Here is a 25,431-nt window from a genome sequence, read left to right on the forward strand (position 1 = left end):
TGTTTTTGTTTGTAGTTCTTTTTTTTTTTTGTATTTTTATATATTTTTTTCTGATTTTTGTATATCTTTTCTGGTGATTGCCTTTAAATTTAAATAAACGTATGTTTTTTTTTATATATTCAACTATCAATATGGCCAATTACAATACATTTATCGCATATGCTTACAACATATATATCTATAGCTCTAGAAGTAAGTATACATATACATATTACATATTCTTTTTTTCCATTTTGCTTTTGTTTTTGTTTTGTTTTACCTCACACGCACATAAATTATGTTTAACACTAAATTTGTAGTATATGTACACAGAACTTAAGCGGTTATTTAAAGTTTTATAAATACTTTTGTTTTCTTTTTGCTAAAATTATACAAAAATTGCTAACAAATGTTTTTTTTCTTTATGTTTATCGTTTTTTTTTTCTCATATTTTACAAATTGCCTTTAACATTGAATTGATTTAAATGTACTTTATGTTTATTTTTAAGACTTAGCCATAAACATTAAACATTTATATGTACATATAGTATGGGCTTGTGTGTATATGTATATGTGTATGTATGCCTTATAATACATACACTGTCCTACCATTTGACTTCATTTTGTTTTTTTCTTCCTTCTGTTTGCCTTGCTATTAGGTTAAGTATGTGTTATTAAAAGTTAATTTTACATTTATTAAATTGTTTAAATTTATGTTTTTTTTCTTTTTGTTTATCACGTCTGTTTGTTTAATGTCTAATAATTTAACTAATTTACAGTTTAAAGTATTTTGCAATTTACAATTGCATTGCGTAATAGGACAAACATTTTGCAGTTGCTTTATACAAAACAAATTTTCAGTTTTTATGCGTGTTTTTTATTTATTTTGATTTTGTTTTTTTTTTTTTTGGACGTGCATTTAATGAGTTAATATTAATGCTTAGTTATCGTTAGTTTCTGTGTGCTTGTTGTTGTTGCTGTTGTTGCTGCTCTTGTTTTCAGTTGTGGATATACATATATACATATTAATATTTATGAAATTCCGTTTGTCGGGCTTTTGGTTTTATTTAATTTATATTTTTTTAATAAGTTTATTTTGTATATTTTTGCTGATTTTATGGCAGTTCATAAAGCACAATTAAATACGCCGAAATTGCGTCAAGAAATTAAATTAATTAAGCGAAAAATAAAACAATGAATACACACAATCACACACAAACACATACACACACAATCGCACACACTAACACACACATACACACACAAACGAGCGCAATAAAAATAATATGTGCGGCCCTTTAATTAATTTTAATGGGCTTTGTTTTAGCTGCTGGCCGACAACGACGAAAACTTAAATAATTAAAAATTGCACGCAATGTTTACAATTAGGAATAGCCAGCACTTGACCAGCGAGCACACCGCCCGCACTTCCCGCAAAGATAAGCTAGGAGATCAACAGATGTGGCTCCTGCCTGCTTGAAGGTTCTGACGCGTTGCTTCTGCTCCTGCTGCTGCTGTTGCTTGTGCTCTGGTCAAATGGCTGCGAAGGGAGAGTCCTCAGTTTGGCATTGTGTTTGTTTGGAAATCAAGTCAGTTTACAAATCGGCGCTCTAGCTGAACAAGTTGTTGTTCAAATTGTTCCCGCTCCATCACGTGTAGTCAGTGCGCCAAGTGCCCTGCAATTGTAGAGAGGGGAAGAGTGGGGAAGCACCCAAAATGGAGACATTAATAAACATTGCGCTACGCTCTCGCTCCCTCTCTCTCTTTTTCTCATTCACTCTCTATCTCTCACTCTCTCTCTCTCTCTCTCGCTGTCTTGCTCTTATACAACTCGTCTCTTATACTCACCATCGAGCTGAGACCCAAGTGATAGGGCTGAGAGTGCGGCACAACGCCGCCGCCCAGTGAACCGGCCGTGGAGAAGCCACCCTGGAGTCCACCAGAGGCGCCCAATGCGCCCATGCCGCCGGTATACCAGCTGCCATGCATATGCGCATGTGCCGGATGCAGCCCGCTGGAAAGGTGTCCATGTTGCGCTGGAATGGAAACAAAAGGCGATATATGTTTAGCATGGCATTGGACACGCTGGCTCATTGTTGCTTACCCATGGAGGCCGAGAAGCCGCCGCCAAAGCCCTTGGACGGATCAAGCGGCTTGAAATCGCCCATGCCCAGATGTCCGCCAATTGGTAGACAACCGCCGCCTAGGCCCTTCTTCTTCTTTGACTTGGAGCTGAGCTTGCGATTACGCGTTTGTATGCCCTCCTTTTTCATGGTAAGTGGACGATTGACCTGCAACAAGAGAAACAAACACAAATGAGGCAGCTGTTTAGTGGGTGTGTTGCAAATAGGCGGCAAAAAAAGAAAATCAATAAACTGTGTCTGCTGCTGCTGCGGCTGCGGCTGCCCAGCGGCAACTAAAATGGGTCAAATTTATGCAAATTCATGGCGCGGCCCTTTTTGGCCGGAAATGCCGCTAACTGCACACGCTGTCTGTTGCAACGCACTGTGCGGCACACAACTGTGTGGCAGCGGCAGCAGGAGCAGCAGTCGGGAACCGGGAAGTGAAAATGAAGTATTACAAGCATTTCTACACGATCAGATAAGCGACATTTGCGAATGCGATTAGTTGGCGCTGATAGCAAACGTCGCGCTGCCAGAGGGGCGAGCGGCAAACGAAGCTACTTTTTATACCCTGTTTTTTCGCTCTCTTTAGTGTTTTTTTGTTGTTGTGTGTATGAGTCCATTGTTGAGGCTGCCTGCCTGCCGCTTCATATGCAATTTCCTATCACTTGCGAACATCTAAGCGGCAACAACAGCGCCTCATTGCGCTACAATTACAATATTGAGTTACCCATTCGCCGAGGCTGCGTTGACGACAAAGAAAAGTTACATTTTCTCTAAATAAAAAGGTATATATATATATATATATATATAAGCCAGCAGTAGTTGCACTTAATGGAAAGTGGAGTGTGGAGTGTGCAGTCCGGGACTACCTGGGCGTGAATTACGACATTGTTTGTGGCCCTTTTTCTGTTGTTGTTGCTGTTGCTTGTTGCCCCGAAATTGTTAAATTGCCGGGCAATTGTTTGTGTGAGCCGCTTGACGAAAGATTTTAAGAGGCGGAGGGTTGAATTGTGTAATGCAGCGAAAACAACGGCAAACAAGAGCAAAATGTATCAGTTACAGTGGGCACACAGAGGGATGGCTATAGGGAGGCGGGTAGGGGCGAGGGATGCTGCTGCTGAATTGGACGATCGGTAATTGATAGTCTCTCTGGTCTGTGCCGCCTCCCTAGCGCTTAGCGCAAATTGTGGCAATTAGCAGCTCAGCAGCAGCTGCTCAAAAGCTTTAATTGATATGCAGCAGCAGCAGTGGCAGCAGCAGTCGCAGCCGCGGCGACTAAACAAAGCATAAAGTTGTTAATGCGCTGGGGCGCACAGGCCTAGCTCATTAAGGAATTCAGCAGAAACTCCAGTCGCAGCGCAGCGCTGATTTTTATGCATAAAATCTTAATCGAGCGTGCGAGCGAGCGTTTTGCGTTTGGGGCATTCAACATGGGGGCAACACGCGCCGCTGCAGCTCACTTGCAATCTGACAGGCTGCCAAAGACAGCCAAGTGGGTGGGCTACATGTAAAAAGGGGCGAGTCGCACAGAGCTGTTGCCTGTTCTTGGCAAATTGGCTGAGACGGCGCCAGGCGCATGTCTCTAATATTGCCACAGTTAGCTGTTGCAGCTGCAGCTGTGACACAACAGGATATTCAACAGCAATCGCGCAGCAGGAGCTGATAAACAGTTAAGCAGGCTGTGCAACAGGACGCGTGCTTGGGCGACGGCAAGTGTCTGATTTTTGGTCTTAATTAGCGCACTTTTCCAGCGAACTGCGTGAAGACACGCGCAACGACAATCACGCAAAGAGAGAGAGAGGGAAAGAGAAAGAGAAAGAGAGAGAGGGGTGGATTGCACTAAATGCAGTCAACATTTCCATAAAATGTGCCAATCACATGGCCAGATCGCTCAACCAAGAGGCCCACACAGGCTGACGACGACGGCGACGACGTCGACGATGGCGGCCAAATGACAAACGAATTGAATTGAAATGAACTGCTAGAGCTAGGCAGCAGCAACAAGAACAACAACAACAACAACAACCATTGCACTGAACACTGAGCAATGCAAAAAGCGCGCTGATTGGCATCTTATCAAGATGGGACACTGTCCAATTGAAAGAAAATTTTTGCAAAATAAATTTCGCCGCTATGAATGCGCAGGCTCATGTGTGTATGTTTGTGTGTAGGCCATTAGCTGGCAAGCACACACATACACACGCTCACACACACACACACACTCACACACATATACGCTCGCGCGCCACTCAAAGCGTGCACATTTCTATATATTTTTCCTTTTTGGCGCATTGCTCATACGCCACGTTGCAAGCGGCCGCCGCTTTTAGTGTTAACATGCCTACACATCAGATTAGATTTATATGGAGCATATATGCACAATGTATATGGCTTGTGCTGCACTTGCTTTGATATACATATATATATGCCCCACTCCGACTTCGCGCAATTAAAACATTTCGCCGCCGCCAATTGCCGATTGCCATCGAAATCGAACTGCAGTTTCAACAGTTGCAGCTGCCACACAAATAAAAAGGCCCCCACCGCAAAATTAATTAGCTTGCGGTCACACAGGTGGCCCATCAATTTTGGGCGGCCCACACTGACATGTAAATGTGCTAAAAGTTCAAGTGATTTCTCTCAAAGTTTTGCCGCATTCACCGAAACTCATTAAAAGTTCACTGGCGGGCATTACAAAAAAAAAACAAGGGTATAAAATAAAAAAAAATTAAAAAAGACAAGTAAGAAATCAAAAACAAAGCAGCGGTGTCTAATAGTGCGAGTCTGACTAGGCAACGCCCTGTAACTACAGCTTCATATTTATTTGTATTATATAAAATTACCTACTGTTTAATAAGTTCAATGCATATCGAGCATGTACTTTTAAGAGCCTGAGCTATAGCAAAAGTATTGCCAAGCTATTGAATGACACCTAAAAACTAAGATCTGCCTATAGAAGCTACGAGCTTGCATAAATCTAGAAAATTTACTATACCTAAAAATACCAGAAGAGGACTTCCCGGAAGTACAACACCTCATAGAATACAAAATATATTTAAATTTATATTGAATGCAACAATAGATTGTCTATTTTTTGAAAGACTCGCTCTATATTGTTATTAATTATATAAAATGTAAAATACAACCCTTAGACAAATTTCTTAGCTCGGAAGTATAAATTTTATAGGCCAACCTTAAGCGCCTATAATACCCTATCTAGCCAGCTCATTTTTACAGGGTATCGCATATCCTAAGCGCTAACGTTTATGTGCCGTCGTGGCTAATGAATATTTAATAAGCCAGAAGTTGGTCAAAACAGCCCTCTAAAGCGTGGGGGGCAACAGGGACGTCGGCCAGCCCCTCAGGTCGCGAAAATGTTATTAAATCTAGTTTCCACATGGCTCGACAGCGTCTATAACATTGGCTACATTTCAAGGGGGGCGCACAGAGGGGTAGTCAACTCAGTGAGCCGTAGTCTATTACATAAATTACGCCAATTTCTGGGCGCTCGTCGCCGGTTGCCGTCGCCGTTTGCCGTCGCACGCGTTAGCCATAATAAAATCAAAGCTTATCGCATTTTCACAGCCAAACACCAGACGCTTATCTTGCAACGGCAACACCAACAACAACACGAGCAACACGAGCAACAACCACGACGGGCATCTTTAAATAATCATCAACAATTCATCATCGGGGTTGTTGCTGCTGCTGCTGCTGCAACCTGCCACCCTCTCGGGGCGTTTTACAAAAAGGGGGCGTCGGGTGTGTGGTACACTTCATTTTTGTCACTTTTAATCTGTGTGTGTTTCCCGTGGGCTGCTTCCGCTGGAGAACGCTTGAGTGGCCCGAGCGGCTGTTAAATGTTGCGTTAAATCGCTTAAGCGCTTAACGAGGGTTAAAAGCGAAGCCAAACTGATCACAAATCACAAATCGATGGCCCGCTGGGCCAACCTCTGATTTATAGACAGCTATACACATATACATACATATAAATACAGGACTTAACTATAGCTATTTGACTTTCTACTTACATTGTGCAGCTTGTAGTACAATCCGCAGGCATTGCACACAGGCTCGCCGCTGGCATTGCGCCGCCAAAGGGTTGTGGTTGTGGTCTTGCAATTGGCGCAGGATGTGCCCGCCCGCTTGGCCGCGCTCTGCAGCGACTGTAGTGTCTGTAAAAAGAAGGAAAAAATTAGAATTTGATTAGTTTAGCTTGGTTAGCTTGGTTATGCGCTTGACTGCAGTCGCCGTTTTCTCTCGCTTTTTATTATTGTGCAATCAGCCAGCAGTCTAGCTTTAACAAAATAATTGAATAACTAAAATTAGTCAAGGAAATCGATATTTATCGGTATTAGGTGAATGGAAGGATATAGCGGAGAGGAATGTGTTTAGGAGAATAGAGCATAAAACTTTAAGTCTGCAGCGTCGTAGCTCGATCCTACTTAGGGCAATTGGTTTTTAATGGTATTTGGGCGGAGAGCCGTATAGTGTTTTATTTGGATACGACGGATTTGAAAAGTTATCTGAAGGTAGGGTTTTCTAACTAAATTGGGCAATCTACAATTATGTTTTAGTTCTAGCCTTTGTTTTTATACATTCCGGATATATATTCTTAAGTGTGCCAAAGAAAATATATGTTGGGGTTTTCTTAGTGTAAATTAGTGCATTATAGTGGGGCTTAGAGGAATTTTTCTGGAGCAGTTTTCAATTACATTGAGCAACTCTTGTTGCCCATCAGCAGCTTGAGCCATGAAAATTGATTATGCTAATGTCACACGCCCACAAATATGTTGGTCGCGCTAATTGAACGGTGCCAAAACTAACGCAGCAACACACACACACCCACATACACACGTACACACACGCACACACATGTTTATGTGTATGTATGGGTATGTACTTAGTGGTCTGTTCAGGTCCTGTTCTCTGGATGGCAAACAAAGTTGCTCGACACACCAGGCAACAACATTTTTTAAATGGCATGCGGACTCCAAGTTGGGGCCTTTAACAGCAGCATCAATTCATTAAAATGACAATTTTTACAAAACTGCCCAAAAACAACAGCAGCAACAACAACAACAACAACTGGGGAGCATGTCTGCGCCACGCTTAAATTTCCACGAATTGGCTACAAGAACCGTAGCCCCAAACTCGAGACCCAAAACATTGTCTGCTGTGCCTCGTCGCCGCAGCGAAGAGCCAGAACCGAGAATCGAGAACTCAGAACCAGGCAGCAGGCAGCAGGCCCAAAGTCGTCTTGTGGCCTCGCATCTGGGCTCTGCAGCTACATCTACAGCTACAGCTTCAGCTTTTGGCTTATGTTCATGTTGCTCGTACAGCAACAACAACTACGACAACAACAACAAGAACAACGCAAACACATTGCAACGCGGCCCTAAACTGGCGTTGATCATGTTTGACTTTGATTTTTAATTGTTGCCTCCTGCCTCTGCGCCCTGCTTGTGGCTCACCTGTTCTGGTTTCGCCTTGCTGCCACGCTGCCATTAACATAAATCAGAGGTCATGCCACAAGACTCTCCCCATCCCAACTGCAGTCGGAGTCGGAGTCGGAGTCCGTTGTCGCAGTCGCTCTGCAACAGTGTCTGCATATTTTTTGGTGGCACTGTTGTTGTGTGTTAACGAGCTTGTAACAATTTCACATACAGACAGCTGCGACTTGCGGCCAAATCGAAATCGAAATGTGCGAGAATTCAAAATTCATTTGCAACGCCTACAAATGCTGGCTCCACCAACAGCTCCAGGTAATTATGTGGCCAGGCCAAAGCGACTTTATATATATATATATATATATATAAATTAAGTTGTTAACATGACACTGCAACAAAACGCACTAAGCAGGCGAATGCCACAAAATGTTGCAAGTCTCAATTCGTAAACTGGTCGCAGTCAGTTGTAGGTGCTAAATTGCAGCATGTTTATTTGGGACTGTTTAAGCAGGCGCTGTGCTTAGCTAACAGTGCCACAAAATGTGGCACATAAATCAATGTCAGGCCGGGCGCGTTCTGGCTGTTGCGGGGCAGGTCGCTTGGGGCGGCAGCATCGTATTGACAAACTGTCAAACATTGTCAAAGGGGCGCATTTTAATTGAAATGCAAAAAGCGCAAGCGCCAACACTCAAACAACAAAAGCAACAACAGCAAGGCGTATACAAGATGGCGCTTGCGATAAATAATAGTATACAAAAGCAGAAGACAATACAGAAAATGCTCATATATATCCATATATACATATGTATATAGTTATATGCACGTACATATTGTCTTGAATCCATAAATTTTAATTTCTCAATGCGCTTAAGCATGACAAAATGCCCCTGTCATACCCTAACCGAGGGTATGACAATTTTGTCGCAAACGTGTCATATGCAGCCACATAAAATAAATATTATTATTAACTATATTTACGAGAACCACAGTCAAATAAAAAAAAATAACTTTATATATATACATAAATATATTCCTGAGCAAAATCACAGACGATTCAATATTAGTCCCTTATTTTTGAAACTTTCCTGATGAAACATAAGTATTAAACATTATTTGTTTCTCTTCCAGGCAATAATTGATGAAACAGTTTTTTATATCTTGCGATATTTTAAAGAAACATAAATTACAATCAAAACTTCATTATCATCGGACGAATATATTATGTATCTATTAAAAGCGGAAAAGGTAAGTTTTTATTTAAAATCAATTTTATTTTTTAAGATAACTTGAGCAATATACCTAACTATACTATACTTAACAAAATCTATAACTAAAGAGCTGCCTTGAAACGTGGAAAATGAAATTGTTTAAACACCACCTTTTAGTTTTTCAAGATATCTGTAGACAAACCTAGTTACATTGAATTACTATATACATATGATATAGCATTAATCGGAATCGGAAAACCGGAAGATATGCAGATAAGGGAAATTAAATCGTTGATAGGGGTATGGATGGGTATGGGATGTTGCTTAGGCGTCTTCCAGAGAATCATATGCTGTGAAAAATGAAGACAAATTGTTTTATTTTTCAGTAAATCAACAATTGCTAGCTTCACACATCGAAGTACTTAATCAAAAAGCTGTCTAAAAAACACTTGTGTGATTATTACACAGTGCATTGATCATTTGTGTGCAAGAGTATTTCATCTTCGACATGCCAATGATGAATTCCTCATTTTATTTATTTTTTCTTTATTGTTGCCACCTTGCATTGATTTATATGAGTTGCAGCGGCGCACAAAATGTCTGCAGTTCACAAAATGGCGGCTGTTTGAATTGTTGCTATTTACTTTTGGGTTTTGAATTTTAATTGTTAATTTTTGAATTGTTTATAAAATGTATGCAAATTTTGTTTTTATTTACACAAAGACGCATTTGAATATTTAATTGAAATTGGGAAAACAAACGCAATAACAAAATGTGCCACGAAAATTGTGTAAAGCAAATGAAAAGCGTTGCCGACAAAAGTAAATGCTTTTGTTGTATGAATGCCATATATATGTATAGTATATAGTGGGGGGGCGGGTTGCGACAGGGTAGTCAAGAGGTGCTGGGTCAGACAGCAGAGCTACAGTTCTATTTATTGCGCAGCTTTTGTGCGCTGGGGATGGCAATGCCCTTTGCCATCTTAGATATCGCACCAAAGACGCAGGCCAAGGAGGTGCTGGCGGGGGGCGTTGGTTGGAGCAGCTGAACAGAGTGAGAAACAGAGAGAGAGAGAAGCAGAGAGTGACAGAGAGCGAAGTGTGGAGGTGGAGGCAACAGCAGCAACAGCAGCAGCAGCCCCAGCCGGTTGCCCAGCAAATGTTACGTTTATCTCAGTGTAACATCTTTTACTTGGGGGCACACTCAGGCTGGGTGTGTGTATAAGTATGTGCACTGTATCTGTATCTGTATCTGTATCTGTAGCTGTATCTGTATCTATATATGTGTGCGTGCTATGTATCTGCAGCTGTATCTGTATCTATAGCGGTTTATGTGGCTGTGTGTGTTACCCCACTGCCCACACAGAGCAGACATTTTATCAGCTCATTTTTTTTCTGCTTTATTTTATTTTTTTCTTTGCTTTATCTGACAAAACATTCATTAAATTGTTCGCAGCCAGCGCAAAAAGTCGTTTGCAGTTGCCAACCCTCAGCACTGAATTGCCCTTTGGGGGTTGTTTTGGAGCAGCCCCCACAAGGCACACACACACACACACAAAGAGAAGATGGCAAAAGATAGCGCCCAGATCTCAGGCTGCAGCGCAACGAAAATTTCTATATCTGATGCTGGCTTTGACTTGGGTAACTGTCAGTTGGTGGTTGGGCGGTTGGGTGGGGGGGTTTTTTTTTGGGTGGCTGCCAGCGCAACGAAATGAAATGAAAAGCCGAGGCATCGAGGCAAGCGCTAACAAAATGTCCGGGCTATAACAGTTACACATATTTACATATATATATGTGTATATATATATATATATATATATATATATATATATTTAGCTTTATATATATTCTTTTTTTGATCATGTTGTGCAGTGTTTGTAACAGAAATAAAACTTGTGCGACTGTGAAATTTAATTTAAAAATTCAAATTTCGTTTGCGACAGCATAAATGGACTAGGCTCGTGTATACCCTATTTTTTCTGCTTTTTTGCCTTTCTTTTTTTTTTATATCCTGGGCTCATTTCCTTTTTGCCAAACGGATTCGTTGAGCACAGCCACATGCTGTTAGCAGCTTTGGGGCGTGGCAGGGCAGGCTGTTGCTTTGGAATTTTGTGTTGGCATTTTTTTTTTCGATATTTATTTCAAGGGTTGCTAGCACAGCTCGTTGATTGGCTTCGTGCTTTTTTTATTTTTATTTTTCTTAGACACATTTGCCTAATTAATACATCAGCTTGGCTCATTTGCAGGCACGCACAAAGAAAGCGAAAAACTATTGCTAAAAATCACACCTGCTGCTCGGCTAGAAAAATCAATAAAATGTTTTTACTGAACAGGTATAGGAACAACGACAACAACTTCGGTTACGACAAGCTATTAATGTCGCTCATTAATGCTGCTCAATGAATTTTACGAGCCCTTTGGAGCTGTTGTTGTGCTGGCCACAACTTGTCGTCGCATGGAAATTTGTCGCAGACAGCGCCCAAAAGGTTTCAGTCTTGTGCATTTTAAACAGCGACAACAACAACAACAATAACAGTGACAGCAACATGGTCAAGTCTAGGCAAAAATGGGGCCCGCGCTCCCCCAGCCATGGGCACGATTTGTGAAGGCATGAAAATCGTCATTAATATTTGTCACTGGACATTGCAACTGCACATATAAATTAAATAGAACCTGGTCCCCTTTTGGCCAGCTGCTGTTACCAAAATGAATGTGCTCTAAACACGCGCTTTTTACAGTATTTCTGACTGTGGGGCTGCGTGCCTGACCACATTTTCACATATTGTCTGAGCGAAAATAAAAGGGTTAGAAAATGCAACCCTTTCGGGGCGCAGCTTAGCTTTTCGGGCCCAGTGCAAATTATGCCTTTGCATATTAAATAGATTTATGTTATTTTTATTTATTTACTTTTTTTATATTTATTTTCAACCCGTTCGCTTGCCTAAACCTGAGGCCAGGGACGTCCTAACGAGCGGCAGAATATAGGCCTTAATCATTCGCGACCCGCGCACAGACTCCACGCTCGCACACAAACTCTCTCGCTGCCTCTCTCTCTCTCTCTCTGTCTCTTTCTTGCCGTTGCTCGCTGTTTGTGGATTGTGTGAGCCTGTTTCATTATATTATTGGCACGCCCAGTTTTGCGGCTGCGGCTGCGCTTCATATCGTTAATTTTTAATTGATCTGCGCTGCGGCACAATGTTGCAGTTCGTCAGCTTGTGCCCCAAGCAGCAGCAGCAGCAGCAACAGCAGGACACATGTAGCCCGCTGCTCGCTCCCAGCCTCAGCCTCAGCCTCAGCCTCGCCCCTTAGCCTCTTGCTGGCCAGTTCAAGTGCATTTTAATGGCATTAGGCTGCCCACTTGATGAAATGAGCGCACTCTTAACAAGATCCTAGCGCCCCACAAAATATAAAAAAAATGAGTATAACAAGTGAACATATTGCTCTGGCCTCTGGCCGAGGCACAGCGAAAATGTCCGGGCGACTTAATGCGCTCGATTGCGTATACGCCCCGTTTGCCGAACGTGCATTGAACTTTTACTTTGGCTCAGTTGTTGATGTTGTTAATGTTGTTGCCGTTTTTGCCGTTTGCTTTAGTTTTGATACGTTTTGCTGCTGCTGCTGTTGTTGTTGTTGTTATTGCTGTTGTAGTTTTATCGATCGCTTTGACTTTGACTTTCATTTGGCGCGCATTTTGGTAACTTGATTTATACGTGAAGCGTCTGCGCCTTGCATTTAATTTTTGGCGTAACTGCCTCCAGAATTGTTGCCCCGTTTATTGTTGCTCTTCGCTTGGGTTTTTTAATTCGCGTTATGCGCGAAATTCCCACGCCAAAGGGCTGCCAATTCAATTCGATCCAGTTCTCGCTTTGAGCGTCTATCGCACATATGGCGCACACACAAAACGCGCTCAGCAAAAATGTGTTAATTAGAATTTTGGTTGGTTTTTGTTCTCTTTTTTGAGCTTTTGATAAGCGTGGCACACAAGCTACCCCATACTCCCCCGACTACAACAAATACAAGCAAAACTGTCGAGTCAGCGTTTGTCAATCACTTGACGCCAGTTAATTTTATTGATGATTCTGGCTCAGCTAGTTGGTTGTTGCTGTTGTTGTTGTTGTTGTGGCACAGTGGGGTGCCTAACATTTGAATTACCGATCTGAAGACAAGTATAATTATGGCAACACACCGATGCTCGGTTACTCTGCCTAACACGTTCTGTTAAATAAAAACTATTTGAAATTTTATCTGATAGTTCTGCAATATTTTTGATGCCGATTGGCAAGGCCGAAAATTGAATTTGTTGTATTATTATCTGGTTTTAACGAATTTTCGGTTGAAATCTGCTTTTATTTAAACACTATTTTATCCAGAAAACAACCAAGGAAGACAACTTGTCTTATTTGGAAGTCCATGTTTTTCGCTTACAAAATTTCTAGAACTCTAAAATATTCTACATTTTGCTTTCCATCTCTCTCTGCCTTTTTTCTTTTATTTGTATAATTCGTTGTTTGCTTTCCAGTAATATATTTAATTTACAAGTTAATTTCTGTAGTGTTTTTTTTATTCAAATATTTCTGCTGCTGCGGGCTACTTAAGACAAGTCTTTTATGAGGGACCGCATATTTTAACTGCCAACATATTAAATGAATGTCTGCCTTTAGTTTTTTTTTTTTTTCAAATAAATCTATGACTAAGTTAGGGCATTCCAAATTGAAATTGATATATTTAATGGCCGTTAAGTGGCGGCTAATGTAAAGTGTTGTTGTTGTTGTTTTTGGCGTTGAAATACGCCTTTGATAAATAATTAATTAAGCAGCTTTGCGGGCACTTAAATAATACATTTATAAATGATTGTGTCAAGTGTTGATGGGTTTATTGTTACAGCGCCGGCAAACAGCAACAAAAACAACAAAAACTGCAGCCACAAAGCTTCAAATAGCAATTGCAAGTTGTAGTCTTTGCATTCAAATGATATAAGGCAACGTAATAAGCATAAAAATAAACAATTTTGCAGCGCTTAACAACAATTTATATATATACGAATGAACAGCAACAACGACAACGTCAACAACACTAGCAAGAACAACAGCCAACGTTTTGTTCAATTTATTGTGTGAAAACTCGCATAAATTAAAAATAAAAACAAAACAACAACAAAAAAACCGACTGCGGCATAAATATTATGCAAAATGCAAGCAACGCCCGTGCCCACAACCCTGGGCCTCCTCCGCCAGCCCCTCAGGGGCTTGACTAACACATGTCGTTTATATTTATATTTATATAAGTCACGATTGCGTTGTTGTTGCTGCTGTTCGCTGAGATGCGCCCGGCAGTTGCTGACCTTAACAGCTGTGTTCCTAAGCATTTAACATGCATTTGCAATTAGCCATAGTCAGAATAGCTTTAAAGCCAGCTACGAATGTGACAAATCCATACTGAAGGTTGGCTAGCCAATTGGGGCTTGGCCTGGACTTGCCACAGAGCCTGCGGCAGCGAGTGGCGCACAAAACATTTGTGGCCTTATAATTAAATGCAATTATTGAAACGCCAGCGGGCCAAGCGGGCAGCCAAAAAATAAGAAACAACAATGAAAAAGAGCAACAACAACTGCAAACATATGTAAGCGAAGGCGACTGAATCGTTGTTGTTGTTGCTGCTGCTGCTGCTGCTTGGTTTGCGGGCTAAAATACATAAATTAAAAATTTGCATTGTTCTGTTTCAGCAAGAACAGCAACAACAAAGCACAATTTTTGTGCTGCTCAAAGTTACGACTTGTTGACTGTTTTCATACAATTCGGAAATTTAATTAAAGGCGGCCGAGCAGACAATGAGATGCGCAAGCCGCAGTCGCCGTCGCCGTCGCAGTTGCCGTCGCAGTCGCAGTCGCAGTGGGGCAGGTGCAGTTGCAGTTGCAGATACCATTGGCCAGTGGCCAGCGTTGTATGCAAAACGCAGAGTCAGAGCAGTCAACACAGTCTTGACCCTCTTGCGAAATCAATACAATTGCCACCCAGCGCGAATTGAAAGCGAGTCTCCAGTCAATATTGTTGGCGAAACAATTGAATTGCATTTCAGCCGCAGGCGATGTGGCCGGCCCTTCAAAAAGGACATTGATGGGCAGCATCCTGTGGCATCGGGCAGCTCGGCCAGCTCGCTTGCACCAGTCGCTGCCATAAGTCGAGCGTTAGGGCATATAAATTTTAATTTGTTGCATATTTTGTCATCGAGAAATCAACAAACACTTCGTTCCACCACAAACAGGCAAACACAGCGTTCGCCTCCAGCTGTGAATTTCTTGGGAATTCCCTGCGTTTGCCCGCGCTGCCACGTCAGTAGTATGTGCTGCTGCTTCTTCTTCTTATTTGATTTGTTTGTTTTTGTTGTATTTTTTTCATCCAATAATGGTTTATTTATGTTAATGTTATGCAATCAAAATGCATACGATTTAAATGCCAATAAAAAATCAACGCGAACAGCTACGAGCCGAGACACAAACCCAACTGCAGTTAACAGTTGTTTGTTGTTGTTGTTGTTGCTGTTGTTGCTGTTGTTGTTGTTGCTGCTTATTTTGTTTTTACGCATGTTTAATGGACTAATTTTGTATAGGCCCAGCGCAGTAAGCTGTCTTGCTTTCTCTTTCACACGCAGTGACAGCGTGTGAGTTCGTTGCTTAAGTCTTTCGTTTGCTGTTCCTGCTGCTGTGGCTGCTGATGTAGTTGGCGCCAGGGCAGACCTTCGGACGGACAGCGTTACATATATTTTCATAGTTTGTTGCTGTTGATGCGTGCGCCCGATAAAAAACGATAATGTGCCTTGGCCAGCGACACAGACAGAGACAAAGAGACAGAGCGGGAGAGGTAGAGGAAGAGAGAGAAAGAGTGAGAGAGTAGAAGTTGTTTTGTGGCATCTCCAATAACCCACACAAACAACTGGCTGCTGCCTGATTATGTTTTTAGTGCGTTAAGTGATAATGATGATGCGCCTTGATTATTATCAGCCAAAGCGTTCACTCAGCTCTGCAATCAAGACGCCAGCTAGTCAGAAAAATGATAATTAAATGCATATACGCATGTGTGTGTGTGTGTGTCGGAGTGTGCTGCGTTATGTTCCTGGAATTATTATGACATTTGAGAACTTTCACGCTGCTTTTTATGGCTTTTGGCGACAGAAACGTGCGCTGAGATTGATGCGCCAGCAAATTCCAAGGAATACAGTTCATAAATTTATTGATCAATTTGTGGCAATGTGTGGAAGCTGCACGCAGCGGGTGGTTCAGTGGGTGCGGTAAAGGGCAAGAGGGGGCTGTATTAAACTAGCATTTACACATTTTGCTGCAACTTACCAGTCTTCGCTTTGGCTTGATCAGCGGTCGATTCTGTCCGTTCATTTTGTAGTACAGGCCACAGGCATTGCACAGATAATGTCCAGTGCCGTCCCGTCGCCACAGCGGCGTGGAGGTGGCGCCACAGTTCACACACTCGCGACCCTCTGTAAATACACAAAAAACAATGTTTGTCAAAACTCAAATATAATATGTGCTTAAATTTGGCTTAAATTAGAGTTTAGACTGCAGTGCAGTCAGCAGGCAGCTTGTTGGGCAACAACAACAACAACAACAACATCAACAACAATACAAAGTATCTGCGGCAACAACAACTCGCTGCGGCACACATTTTTCAGCTGTTTCTCAGTCTTGTTTTTTGCTCTTAGTTTATATTTCTTTTTTTTTGTTGCTACTCTTTGTTGTTTTTTTTTCTTTTCTTTTTCGCTGGCATAAAACGCATGGAAGCGGAAATGATGGATTCGCTGGCACTGGGCGCTGCAGCGCTGCCTTCCTTGCTGACTCCACACATTTTAATTAAGCAGCGGCCGGTTCTAGTGGCTGCAATCGGCCCCGACTAGCCCCTGCCCTGGCACTAACTGTTTCGCGGCAAACGCAACTCATTTGAATAACTTTAGGCATAATTTGTAAGCGACTTGACTTGACTTGGCTTGGCTTTGAAAATGAAGTTGCAAATGTAACGCGTTATTAACGTTCGCATATTACAGTTGCCTTTGTCTTTGTATGGCATATTCTGCTCTCGCATTTAATGACGCCACTAAATGGGTTTCATTATATCGTTTGTCTGTCCGTTTGTTGGTTTGTTTGTTTGCTCGTTCGCTTCAAATTGAAATTTAGTCATAAAAAAAACAAAAGAGGAAAACTTGCGGCGCATTCTGGCTAAAACAGATTTAACGCTACTCACCAAAAAAAAATGAGGCCGAATTGGGCTAACATATTTTTGGTGCATTGTAATTAATTAACGTTTGCGCTTTACATGCTCGCATAGGCATAACTTTCATTCCCTTTGGCATGCTGGTTTTTTATTGAATATTAGCTGGTCACACCCAGTGGCTAGTGGCGGCTCATTAAGTGCGTTGTCAACTCGTTGCCTGCCCAAATGCCATTAGAAACATTTTGATGACAGTTTTTCTGTTTCGGCTTTTTAAGAGCCTTACGTGATTTGCTGCTGTTTATACGCGCTTCGACTGCTAGAAAGAACGCTGAAGCTCTGCCCCCCTCCTACCAGCGCCTGGCTGCGCAGCAGGACAATCACACGTGTGTCCTGTGTCCCGCTGGCATGCCAAGCATTTTGTTTTTGAGCTTTCAAAGAAATTAAATTAAACGTTCTGCGTGTTTCGTATCCCCCCTCGCGCCAGCCCTGTGCATTGTCCACACTAAAGCTGAGCCCAGCACCACCCGCAGCCACCCCGCCCACGCACTCGCCAGGGGCGCGTTAAATAAACAGTTCATTTGTTTTCATTTAATCGCAACTTTATCTTGCTTTTTTTTAGATATATATATGTGTATATATGTATATTTATATCTGTATATATATTTATCTTTTTATAGCGCATGTACTTGATATTTTTTGTGCGTTTCGTTTCGTTTTCTTTTTTGTTTCTTTCTTTTCTTGCTGTTTTTGTACGACTTTTTTAATTGCCGCACATTTGGCGCTGGGCGTTATTTGCTTTACAGTTTCAGTTTTTCTTTTTTCGGTGAGGCGGGGCAGGGGGGACTGCGTAACAAAGGCCCCAAGCCAAATTGCCGCCAATCAGAAAAGTAACACCCACTGTATAAAAATTGCATAAATTATTTGAAAGCCGCTGAAATCGTTAACAGTTATTTGTTTGACTTGACTTTGTTTTTATTTCTTTTTTTTTTTAGTGTTCTACAAAAAGCTTTCAATATTCGTTGTGACAACTTTTATTAAGTTGCTAAAGTTGCAGATCGTGTACTATGGAACTCTCATAGCTGATTGAGTACTTCATTTGAACAAGTTTTGCCTTGTTTCTCATTATCACAGTTTCCAATTCAATTGAAGCAACTTTTGTGTTTATCTTATATCGTTTATCAATTTGTAAATTATAGACTTTTATATCGTGTTGGGCATATCATGCTTAGCTCCCAAATGAAATATATATACCTAATTGAAGCAAATGTCATAGTTCAAAAGTCTTGACAAAATTCTTTTGGCTTCAATTTGAATGTTCTTATATCTTGTTGAGAAATTCATTTTATTAGCTTTTCTATAGGTTGCCTCCATTTCGCCTTTACGAACATATAGCTGCATTAATTCGGATACCTCGAAATATGTGTGTTTGTTAATGCATTCAGGATTTTCTAAGGTTTGCTTCGATTGTCGTAAATCTAGTATTTTATATCTTGTGGTTTCCTGAATATCAACTTGATCTCTCAACATGCTGTAAAGCATGACCTAAGAATTTATATATATTCTGGATTATTTAATTTCAATTAATAAGTTTGAATTCAATTTTAGCTTTTTTCACTTTCGCTTTTTTCACTTTTTCGAACTTCTGAAAGCAAGTTGTGTAACATAATTGTAGAATTTCGAGATTTTTTAAACTACTATATTTTCAGAAGATCTCGATATCATCTTGATTTAATATTCCACCTCAATTTCGACTGATTTGACTATTGCCTAATGTCCTTTACCTCAGTCGCACACGGTAGTCGTTGAGTGCGGAAAACTTTATGCATTTATTGGCTGTTATAAATCCGAATAGAGGTCGAGTGTTTTGTTGGGCTGCCACATTCAGCCCATATTAAGCCATAAAGTGTGGCTTTGTGGCATTGTGAGTGGCTGCTGCTGCTGTTGCTGTTGCTGTGGCTGTTCTTTTTGTTGTTGTTGCTTTTGTTCTAGCACAATTCCAATGAAGTTCGCTGTGGTTGCTCTGTTGCTGCTGCTCCAAGCCACTCGCCAGTTAATAAATCAAATGTGTTAATGATGTTTTTACCCAGTGTGCCCACTTTTGACAACAAAGGCAGCACAAGAGGGCCAACAACGACGGCGACAACTACAGCCCCTGCGAGAATTATTCGTATCCCGTAATATGAATCCCACAAAGCGCTATATGGCATACACGGCGCACGCGCACAGCCTCTCTTTCACTCTCTGTTTCTCTCTCTTTCTCTCTCTGACTCCCGCTCTGTATATGCCTCTTTGTCTCACTCCAGTGCTGGCCTCTTTTGTTTTAGTACATTTTTATTTGATTCTCTTGGGCTGATCTGTGGAGGATCCTTGTATTTCGCTCTCTTTCACTCGCACTTGCTCTTGCTCTTTCGCCGTGTGTGTGTTTTTTTATGGCCATTAAATTATTTGGGTTCTTTGTTGTTGTTATTGTTTTCCAGCTTTGTTTTGATTTCAATTTGCTTGTCGCCGGGCTGCTGTCTGCAGCATGCCCCCGCCCATGCCTTTGACAGTTTTTCACAATTTTATTTATTTTCATTTTCATTTTCCACAATACAACACGTAGCAGGTTGGCCAGATTCTCAGTTAACCTATGATTTAGTAGCATGTTATAACTGTTTCTCTTGTGGTCCAGCCACAGTCGTAGTCGGACCCGGAGCCGGAGCCGGAGCCACAGCCACATCCACATGGGCACAATCATCCACAGCATTGCGTTGTAATTTCTTGGAAATTTGTGCACACTTTGGTATTTCGTTTTCGTGTGCTCTTCTTTGGGTTTGGGTTGAATTTTTTTATTTTGGTTTTACGGCCACGGGTTCGTGTGACATTGTCTGGCCATGGGCCTGAACCCGAAACGTAGCCCAAGAGACACCGGAGAGCATCAGCTGAACCTGTTTTTAGGGCCTGATTTGGCATTAAGAAGGTCTTGGGCATGTGTCCGAGTTTAAAGGTCTAACTAACTGTGCTCGCTGCTTGATTTGACATTTGGCGTCAGTGGCCATAATTGTCTAGAATTTATGTCTTGTACCTTTTCAGGAGAAGAAAAATTCCCTTTAATTTGTTAGTCGCAGTCGTGGGCAGGCCCAATGCGAAGGGTCAACTGCAGTTTTAATTAGTTGCCGTTGTTTGTTGTTTTTGTTTGTTTGTTGATATTAATAAACATTTATACTAGTTAAAGGTTACTTGAGATACATAGATATATAGATAGATGGTTACAGCAATAGAGAGAGAGAGTGAAAAAGAGAGACAGATATATATATATATATATATATATAGATAGAAAGACGTTTACTGGTGAACAAGACAAAAGACACATGTGGATGTGTGAGTAAATAGTTGTTGTTGAATTTGATATATATTTTTCTTTTTGCTTTAATGAAAATGAAAATGCTTAAGAAAATCACAAACACAAGGAAAATAAAGTTTAAAGTAAAATAAAATCGAAAATAAAATGCAAGCTGAAGCTGAATAAAATGTATGCGCTTAGTATGAATAATTTACACAGGAGAGCAGGAGAGCGGACAGGAGAGAGCTCGATTCAACTGGGAGTTCGTAGGCCTTCGCTGGCTGGCATGGCCGGTTAACGCCTGTGGCCATGCCACGCATGCCTCAAATAAGCGGCAAGCGCCTCATTTTAAGGCCACAGCTGTCAAGGCGCTGGGACAAAGGAACAATGGACGCGCGCACAAGAAGCTCATCCCCGCTGTTAAGCTGTAGCTGCGACTGCGCCTGCCGATGGACATGCGGCCGCACAGACCCACAGACCCACGGACAGCAGGGCTGATTGAGTGAAGGCTGCGCGTACCATAGAGGTCTGACCATGGACTCGTACCCATATCAATTACTTAAAGCTCATTCACAACATTTTTTATTTTCACCTGACAAAAGCCCAAATGGCATCCAATCAATTTGGCCAAGCGCTGGCCAAGCATAAATCCAGAGTCGAGCCAACTGCACAGTGGACTCGACTGAGACTTGGGGAATGCGCGACTGCCGACTGCCATTGATTTTTTGGGGGGGCAGTGGCAACAAGAGCCAAGAGCACCCAACACATGTTCTTGCGCCCCGAAAAAACTTATCGCAAGCGATGCGATAAACGATAAATAAATACAAAAACAACAAACGGACAGACAGACAGACGGACAGACGGACAGTGGACAGTGGAACGTCGGATCCTTGGCTAACGAACGCGCCCGCAGCCACAACAATAATGTCGCAGACAACTTTTTGGTTAGTTAAACAGCAACAACAACAGCAGAAGGAAAAAAACTGTCGAGCAAATGAAATAATATGAAGCGCAGGCAAAACATTTTGTCAGCCCGCAGCTTCCTACATCGCGTACAACACACAGCTCAGAAGATGCAGATGCAGATACAGCTACAGATACAGATACAGCTACAAAGGCTGAGATACAGATACAAAGACGTTGGCTACTTAGTTCACATGGCAACTTTTTGCTTCCTCATTTGACTTTTGACTGTTAAATGTGCGAATGCTTTTAACAGCAAGCTGTTACGCTCTTTTAACAGTCTGTCGCTTAACAGCTGGCTGTTAGCTAAGCCGGCTGTTATGTTGCTTCGTATAATACATGGCTGGCTTTGCGAGGGGTTGCAACTGCAACTGCCTCAGCGACCCTCAACCCGCAACCTCTCACGCATTACCGAGCGGCTATAAAGTTGTCGTTGTTGCTGCTTTTGTTATTATTGTTGTTGTTGTTGTTGTTGCTGGCAGCGACATGCGAAACCGGCTGAGACGGCGACTGCGAAGCAGGTGCAGCAACAAACTTCCGCAGCGAATGCCAGCGTGTGTTTGTGTGCGTGTGTGTGTGGCAGCAGCAGCAACATGAAGTAATTAACAACTACAACACAAAACAACAACAACAACCAGCTGATGACGCAGCGCAGCACAGCTAAAGCGTTGACAATAGCATTGAAGTTTTTGCAGCAGCGGCAACTGCAGTACACTCTCTGCTGCTGCCGCCGTTTCTTCTTCTTCTTCTTCTTCTTCTTCTTCTTCTTCTTCTCCGATGTAGTTGTTGTTGTTGCCATTGTGCTGATTTCATGGTGAGCGCACGCGGCGTATACGCAATGGTACAAAACTGCCGGGCAAACAGGAGGGCGTGTGTAAATCTGAATCTGCCTGACTGCATACATATTTTAAGAGTGGAGCAGGAAACATGCCCAAGTGGCGGGAATGTGGACAGAGCTAAGAGAGAGAGAGGGTAGGAGAATGGGAGGGATAGTGGGAGAGGCGGAGAGGAAGCACACACACATGTCAAGTGCCGCTGAAAATGTTGAAGAGTGGTGCCACAAAGTGCAGTTAAGTGAGCGAGCTTCCCACGTGTGTGTGAGTGTGTGTGTGTGCGAACGTGTGAAACAAATGAAAATCAAAAGCCAAAAAGAGAATAAAACATATGAAGAACTTAGGCTACAAAGTAAGAGATTAGAACTAAACTAGAAACTAAAATCGATAAGTGTTTGCACACAACACAGATCTAATTATAATTAAGCAAATCGTTTATCGATAAACAATATTTTCTATCGTTCATCGATCGAACAATTAACAATTATTTATTACCCACACCAATATCGCAACAGTGTTTGAAACTTTTGTCTTGCTTACCAGCACTGGTCCGGGGCTTTGTGCGCACAGGCTTCACATCGAGTCCGACGCCGCCAGCGCCTCCACCACTTGAGCTGCTGTGACCGCCGCTGCTCATGGCGCTGCCCATGCCGCTCATGCCAATGCCGCCGCCGCCGCTGCCGCTGCCACCGCCGCTGCCATGCAGCCCCGCAATGCCGCTGCCAGACGCGGAGCCGGACGCACCATGATGATGACTATGACTGTGGTGGTGATGATGGTGCGCCGCCGCTGCCGCTGCGGCACCCATGCTATGCCGCACAGCGGCCGCTGCCACGGAGGAACTTTGGAACATGTTGGCAGCGGCAACAGCCGCCTGATGCTGCGCCGCCGCATGATGATACGAGGCATAACTGCTGTCATAGCTGTTGGCATTGTTGGCCGCATAGTGCGCCTGGGCAGTGCCATCGAACAGACCGTTCGACGTTGAGGCGGAGGCGGATGAGGAGGCATTGCTGTTGTTGCTTTGCTGCTGCTGCTGCTGTTGCTGCTGCTGCTGCTGCGGCGCTTGGTTGCCGGCGCTGCTGCCGTTGCTGCTGCTATTTGAGCTATTTGTATTATTGTTGTTGTTGTTAGTACTACCTTCGCGCTGCTTGGGCGCAGATTGCGCCGGTCCAGCGCTGGCCGCATGCGCTGCAGCTGCGCCGCCATTCTGTATGGAGGGCTTGATGTCCAGCGCACAGCTGGCGTCCGTCAGTGAGGTAGAGCCCGTGGCCTGTTGATGCATGAAGGCGTTCATCACGGCCTGTAACGGTATCAATCGCAAAATTAAAGTGATATAAGCAATGAGAGAGGGGGAGTGGGGCTTGACTTACCTGGTACTCGGATGGGCCGGTTTGTACTGAGTCGGGCGTGGAGTCCTTTGGCGGTGTCGGTGGGAATGGAAACGAATGCTGGCCGGCCGCCGTCGTCTGATGGCTTTGGCCCACCTGGCCCAGTTTATGCTCCACCTGCGGCTCCTGGGGGCAGGCGAACTGACCCATGCCCCAAGCGCTGGCGGGTGCAAACGATTTGTGCTCGCTGGTCAGCCAGGGACTGAGCGGCGGATGAAAGTGTGGCCGGCACACTTGGGACGAGGCATGTGAGGAGGGCATGCGGGATGCTAAAGGAAAAGTAAACGAAAAAAGAGCAAAATACAAGGATAAGAATTTAATAAAACGCGCTAAAAAATCAAGTTAAATGCAGCATTAAATCAATTATGGCCAAAATTTATAACGAAGATTAACAGCCTAAGCCGAGATGAGAATCACGAGGCAGAGTGACTAAGGTAGAGAGGGCAGGGAGGGGCAGAGCGCTCAAGACAGAGACCAGAAGCGATAAAAAATTCATAATAAATGACGTTGTTCTCTTTTTTCGAGGCGGAAAAGCTGCGTTATAATTTATGAAACACCAGCAACAGTTGCTGCTGCCGCCGCCTCTGCTGCTGTTGCTGCTGCTGCTGTTGCCGAGGCTGGCAGTAAGGCACTCGGACCACGGACGCTCGCGGCCTTAGCGCAGACTGACTTTGCATATGGCCAAGACTGCGGCTGCTGCTGCGGCTGCTGCTGCTGCATTGTCATAAATTGTTTAATTTGTATCATAAACAATCGCGTTAAACTTTTGTCCCAAAGCTAAAAAGATCGATCAGCAGCGGGCTTCGAATGCGCCTGCGCCGCCGCCGCCGCCGCCGTTTTTGCTGCTGCCCTCAAACCCACAAAGCCGGGCTTTGGCTAAAAGTGTAGCCTAAATGTCTGGCAGTGTATAATTTAGCGGACACCAAGTGAGATTTATGTGCGCCAATGCTGCCGTTTCCATAGCGCTGCAACGCATCGTTGTAACGTGCCACGCCATCTCATATACATGCATACATATATCCTGCAATTGTTTGCGGCAGTGGCAGTGAGGTGTGGGCAGGGGGGTAGGGGTGGGGGCTGCTTGCTCTGCGCACTTATTCTTATTATTATCATTAATATTGGTGCCCCGGCTGCAGCTCCAAACAGCTCTGTGTTAGCTTTGGGGCTTGTTTGTATGTGAAATTATTTTTGATTATGCAGCAGCCGCTGTCGAACGCTGACGCCAAAGTCGACTCCGACTTTAACTCCAACTTCGACTCCGTTTGCCACGTTGCCACGAAAAGCCCCGCTTGGATTGTCTGTCTAACAGTAGGTCAGTCAGTTCAATGCTCGCCGAGATGGATTAGTTTTGCGGCCCAAGCAATAGTCTGAGCAGACGGGCAAATAAAGCTATCAACAGCAAGCCGAATCGTAGATGCTCTATCGCACAGGCACAGGCTTCTCAAAAGCTGCTCAACTGCCTTAATTGACTCAAGGCAAGCTCTAAATGCTCTGGAGTCGAAATTTCAAAAAGTAAGAGTCTATTCTATTGAATCGGTTTTGCTATTATTGATTATTTGTTTTAAAGAATTTTAGTATATTAAGTGTATGAGTTACACTGGGAGAAATAGCACAAAATAATATACTCAAAAAGTACAAAATTCAGTCAACATTTTATTTTTTAGATCGATTTCGTATTTTTCAATCTTTTTTTTTTTAATTTAAAATTTTTTAAATACAAGATTCAAAAATAATGTCCGCTTATTTCGAGCATGCAAATGCTTGTAATTTTTGTATTTGTATTTCGATCTTAAACCAAGCCCTTATACCGTTTATTCTGACAATTAAATATGATTCATAATTTATTTAAAAGTATGTTTAAGAAGCAAATTTGCTTGAAAGTTGACAAACAAAACTGACCGCATTCAAATCCAGTCAAATTTAAAATTAGCAGCGCATTTTTCG

General features: G+C 42.8%; 1 protein-coding gene across 2 annotated transcripts in view; it reads right to left on the reverse strand.

The window, feature by feature from the left end:
* Positions 1 to 1,310: 1,310 nt before the first annotated feature.
* Positions 1,311 to 25,431, reverse strand: part of LOC115771971 (GATA-binding factor C) — a 36,437-nt gene continuing 12,316 nt past the window's right edge. Inside the window, exons 2-8 of one of the 2 annotated variants that reach the window (XM_030717891.1) lie at positions 23,470 to 23,756; positions 23,237 to 23,399; positions 16,105 to 16,250; positions 6,137 to 6,280; positions 2,084 to 2,270; positions 1,828 to 2,015; positions 1,311 to 1,655 (exon numbers count right to left, since the gene is read on the reverse strand). In XM_030717891.1, the coding sequence (XP_030573751.1) occupies positions 1,629 to 1,655; positions 1,828 to 2,015; positions 2,084 to 2,270; positions 6,137 to 6,280; positions 16,105 to 16,250; positions 23,237 to 23,399; positions 23,470 to 23,756 (1,142 nt within the window). In that variant the 3' untranslated portion in view covers positions 1,311 to 1,628. Of the gene's footprint in view, positions 1,656 to 1,827; positions 2,016 to 2,083; positions 2,271 to 6,136; positions 6,281 to 16,104; positions 16,251 to 22,636; positions 23,400 to 23,469; positions 23,757 to 25,431 lie in introns of both variants that reach the window. The other variant, XM_030717890.1, reaches the window with a different exon arrangement.

The sequence above is a fragment of the Drosophila novamexicana genome, unplaced genomic scaffold, assembly GCF_003285875.2.
Source record: "Drosophila novamexicana strain 15010-1031.04,08,12 unplaced genomic scaffold, DnovRS2.1 tig00000108-arrow-pilon, whole genome shotgun sequence".
Taxonomy (NCBI): domain Eukaryota; kingdom Metazoa; phylum Arthropoda; class Insecta; order Diptera; family Drosophilidae; genus Drosophila; species Drosophila novamexicana.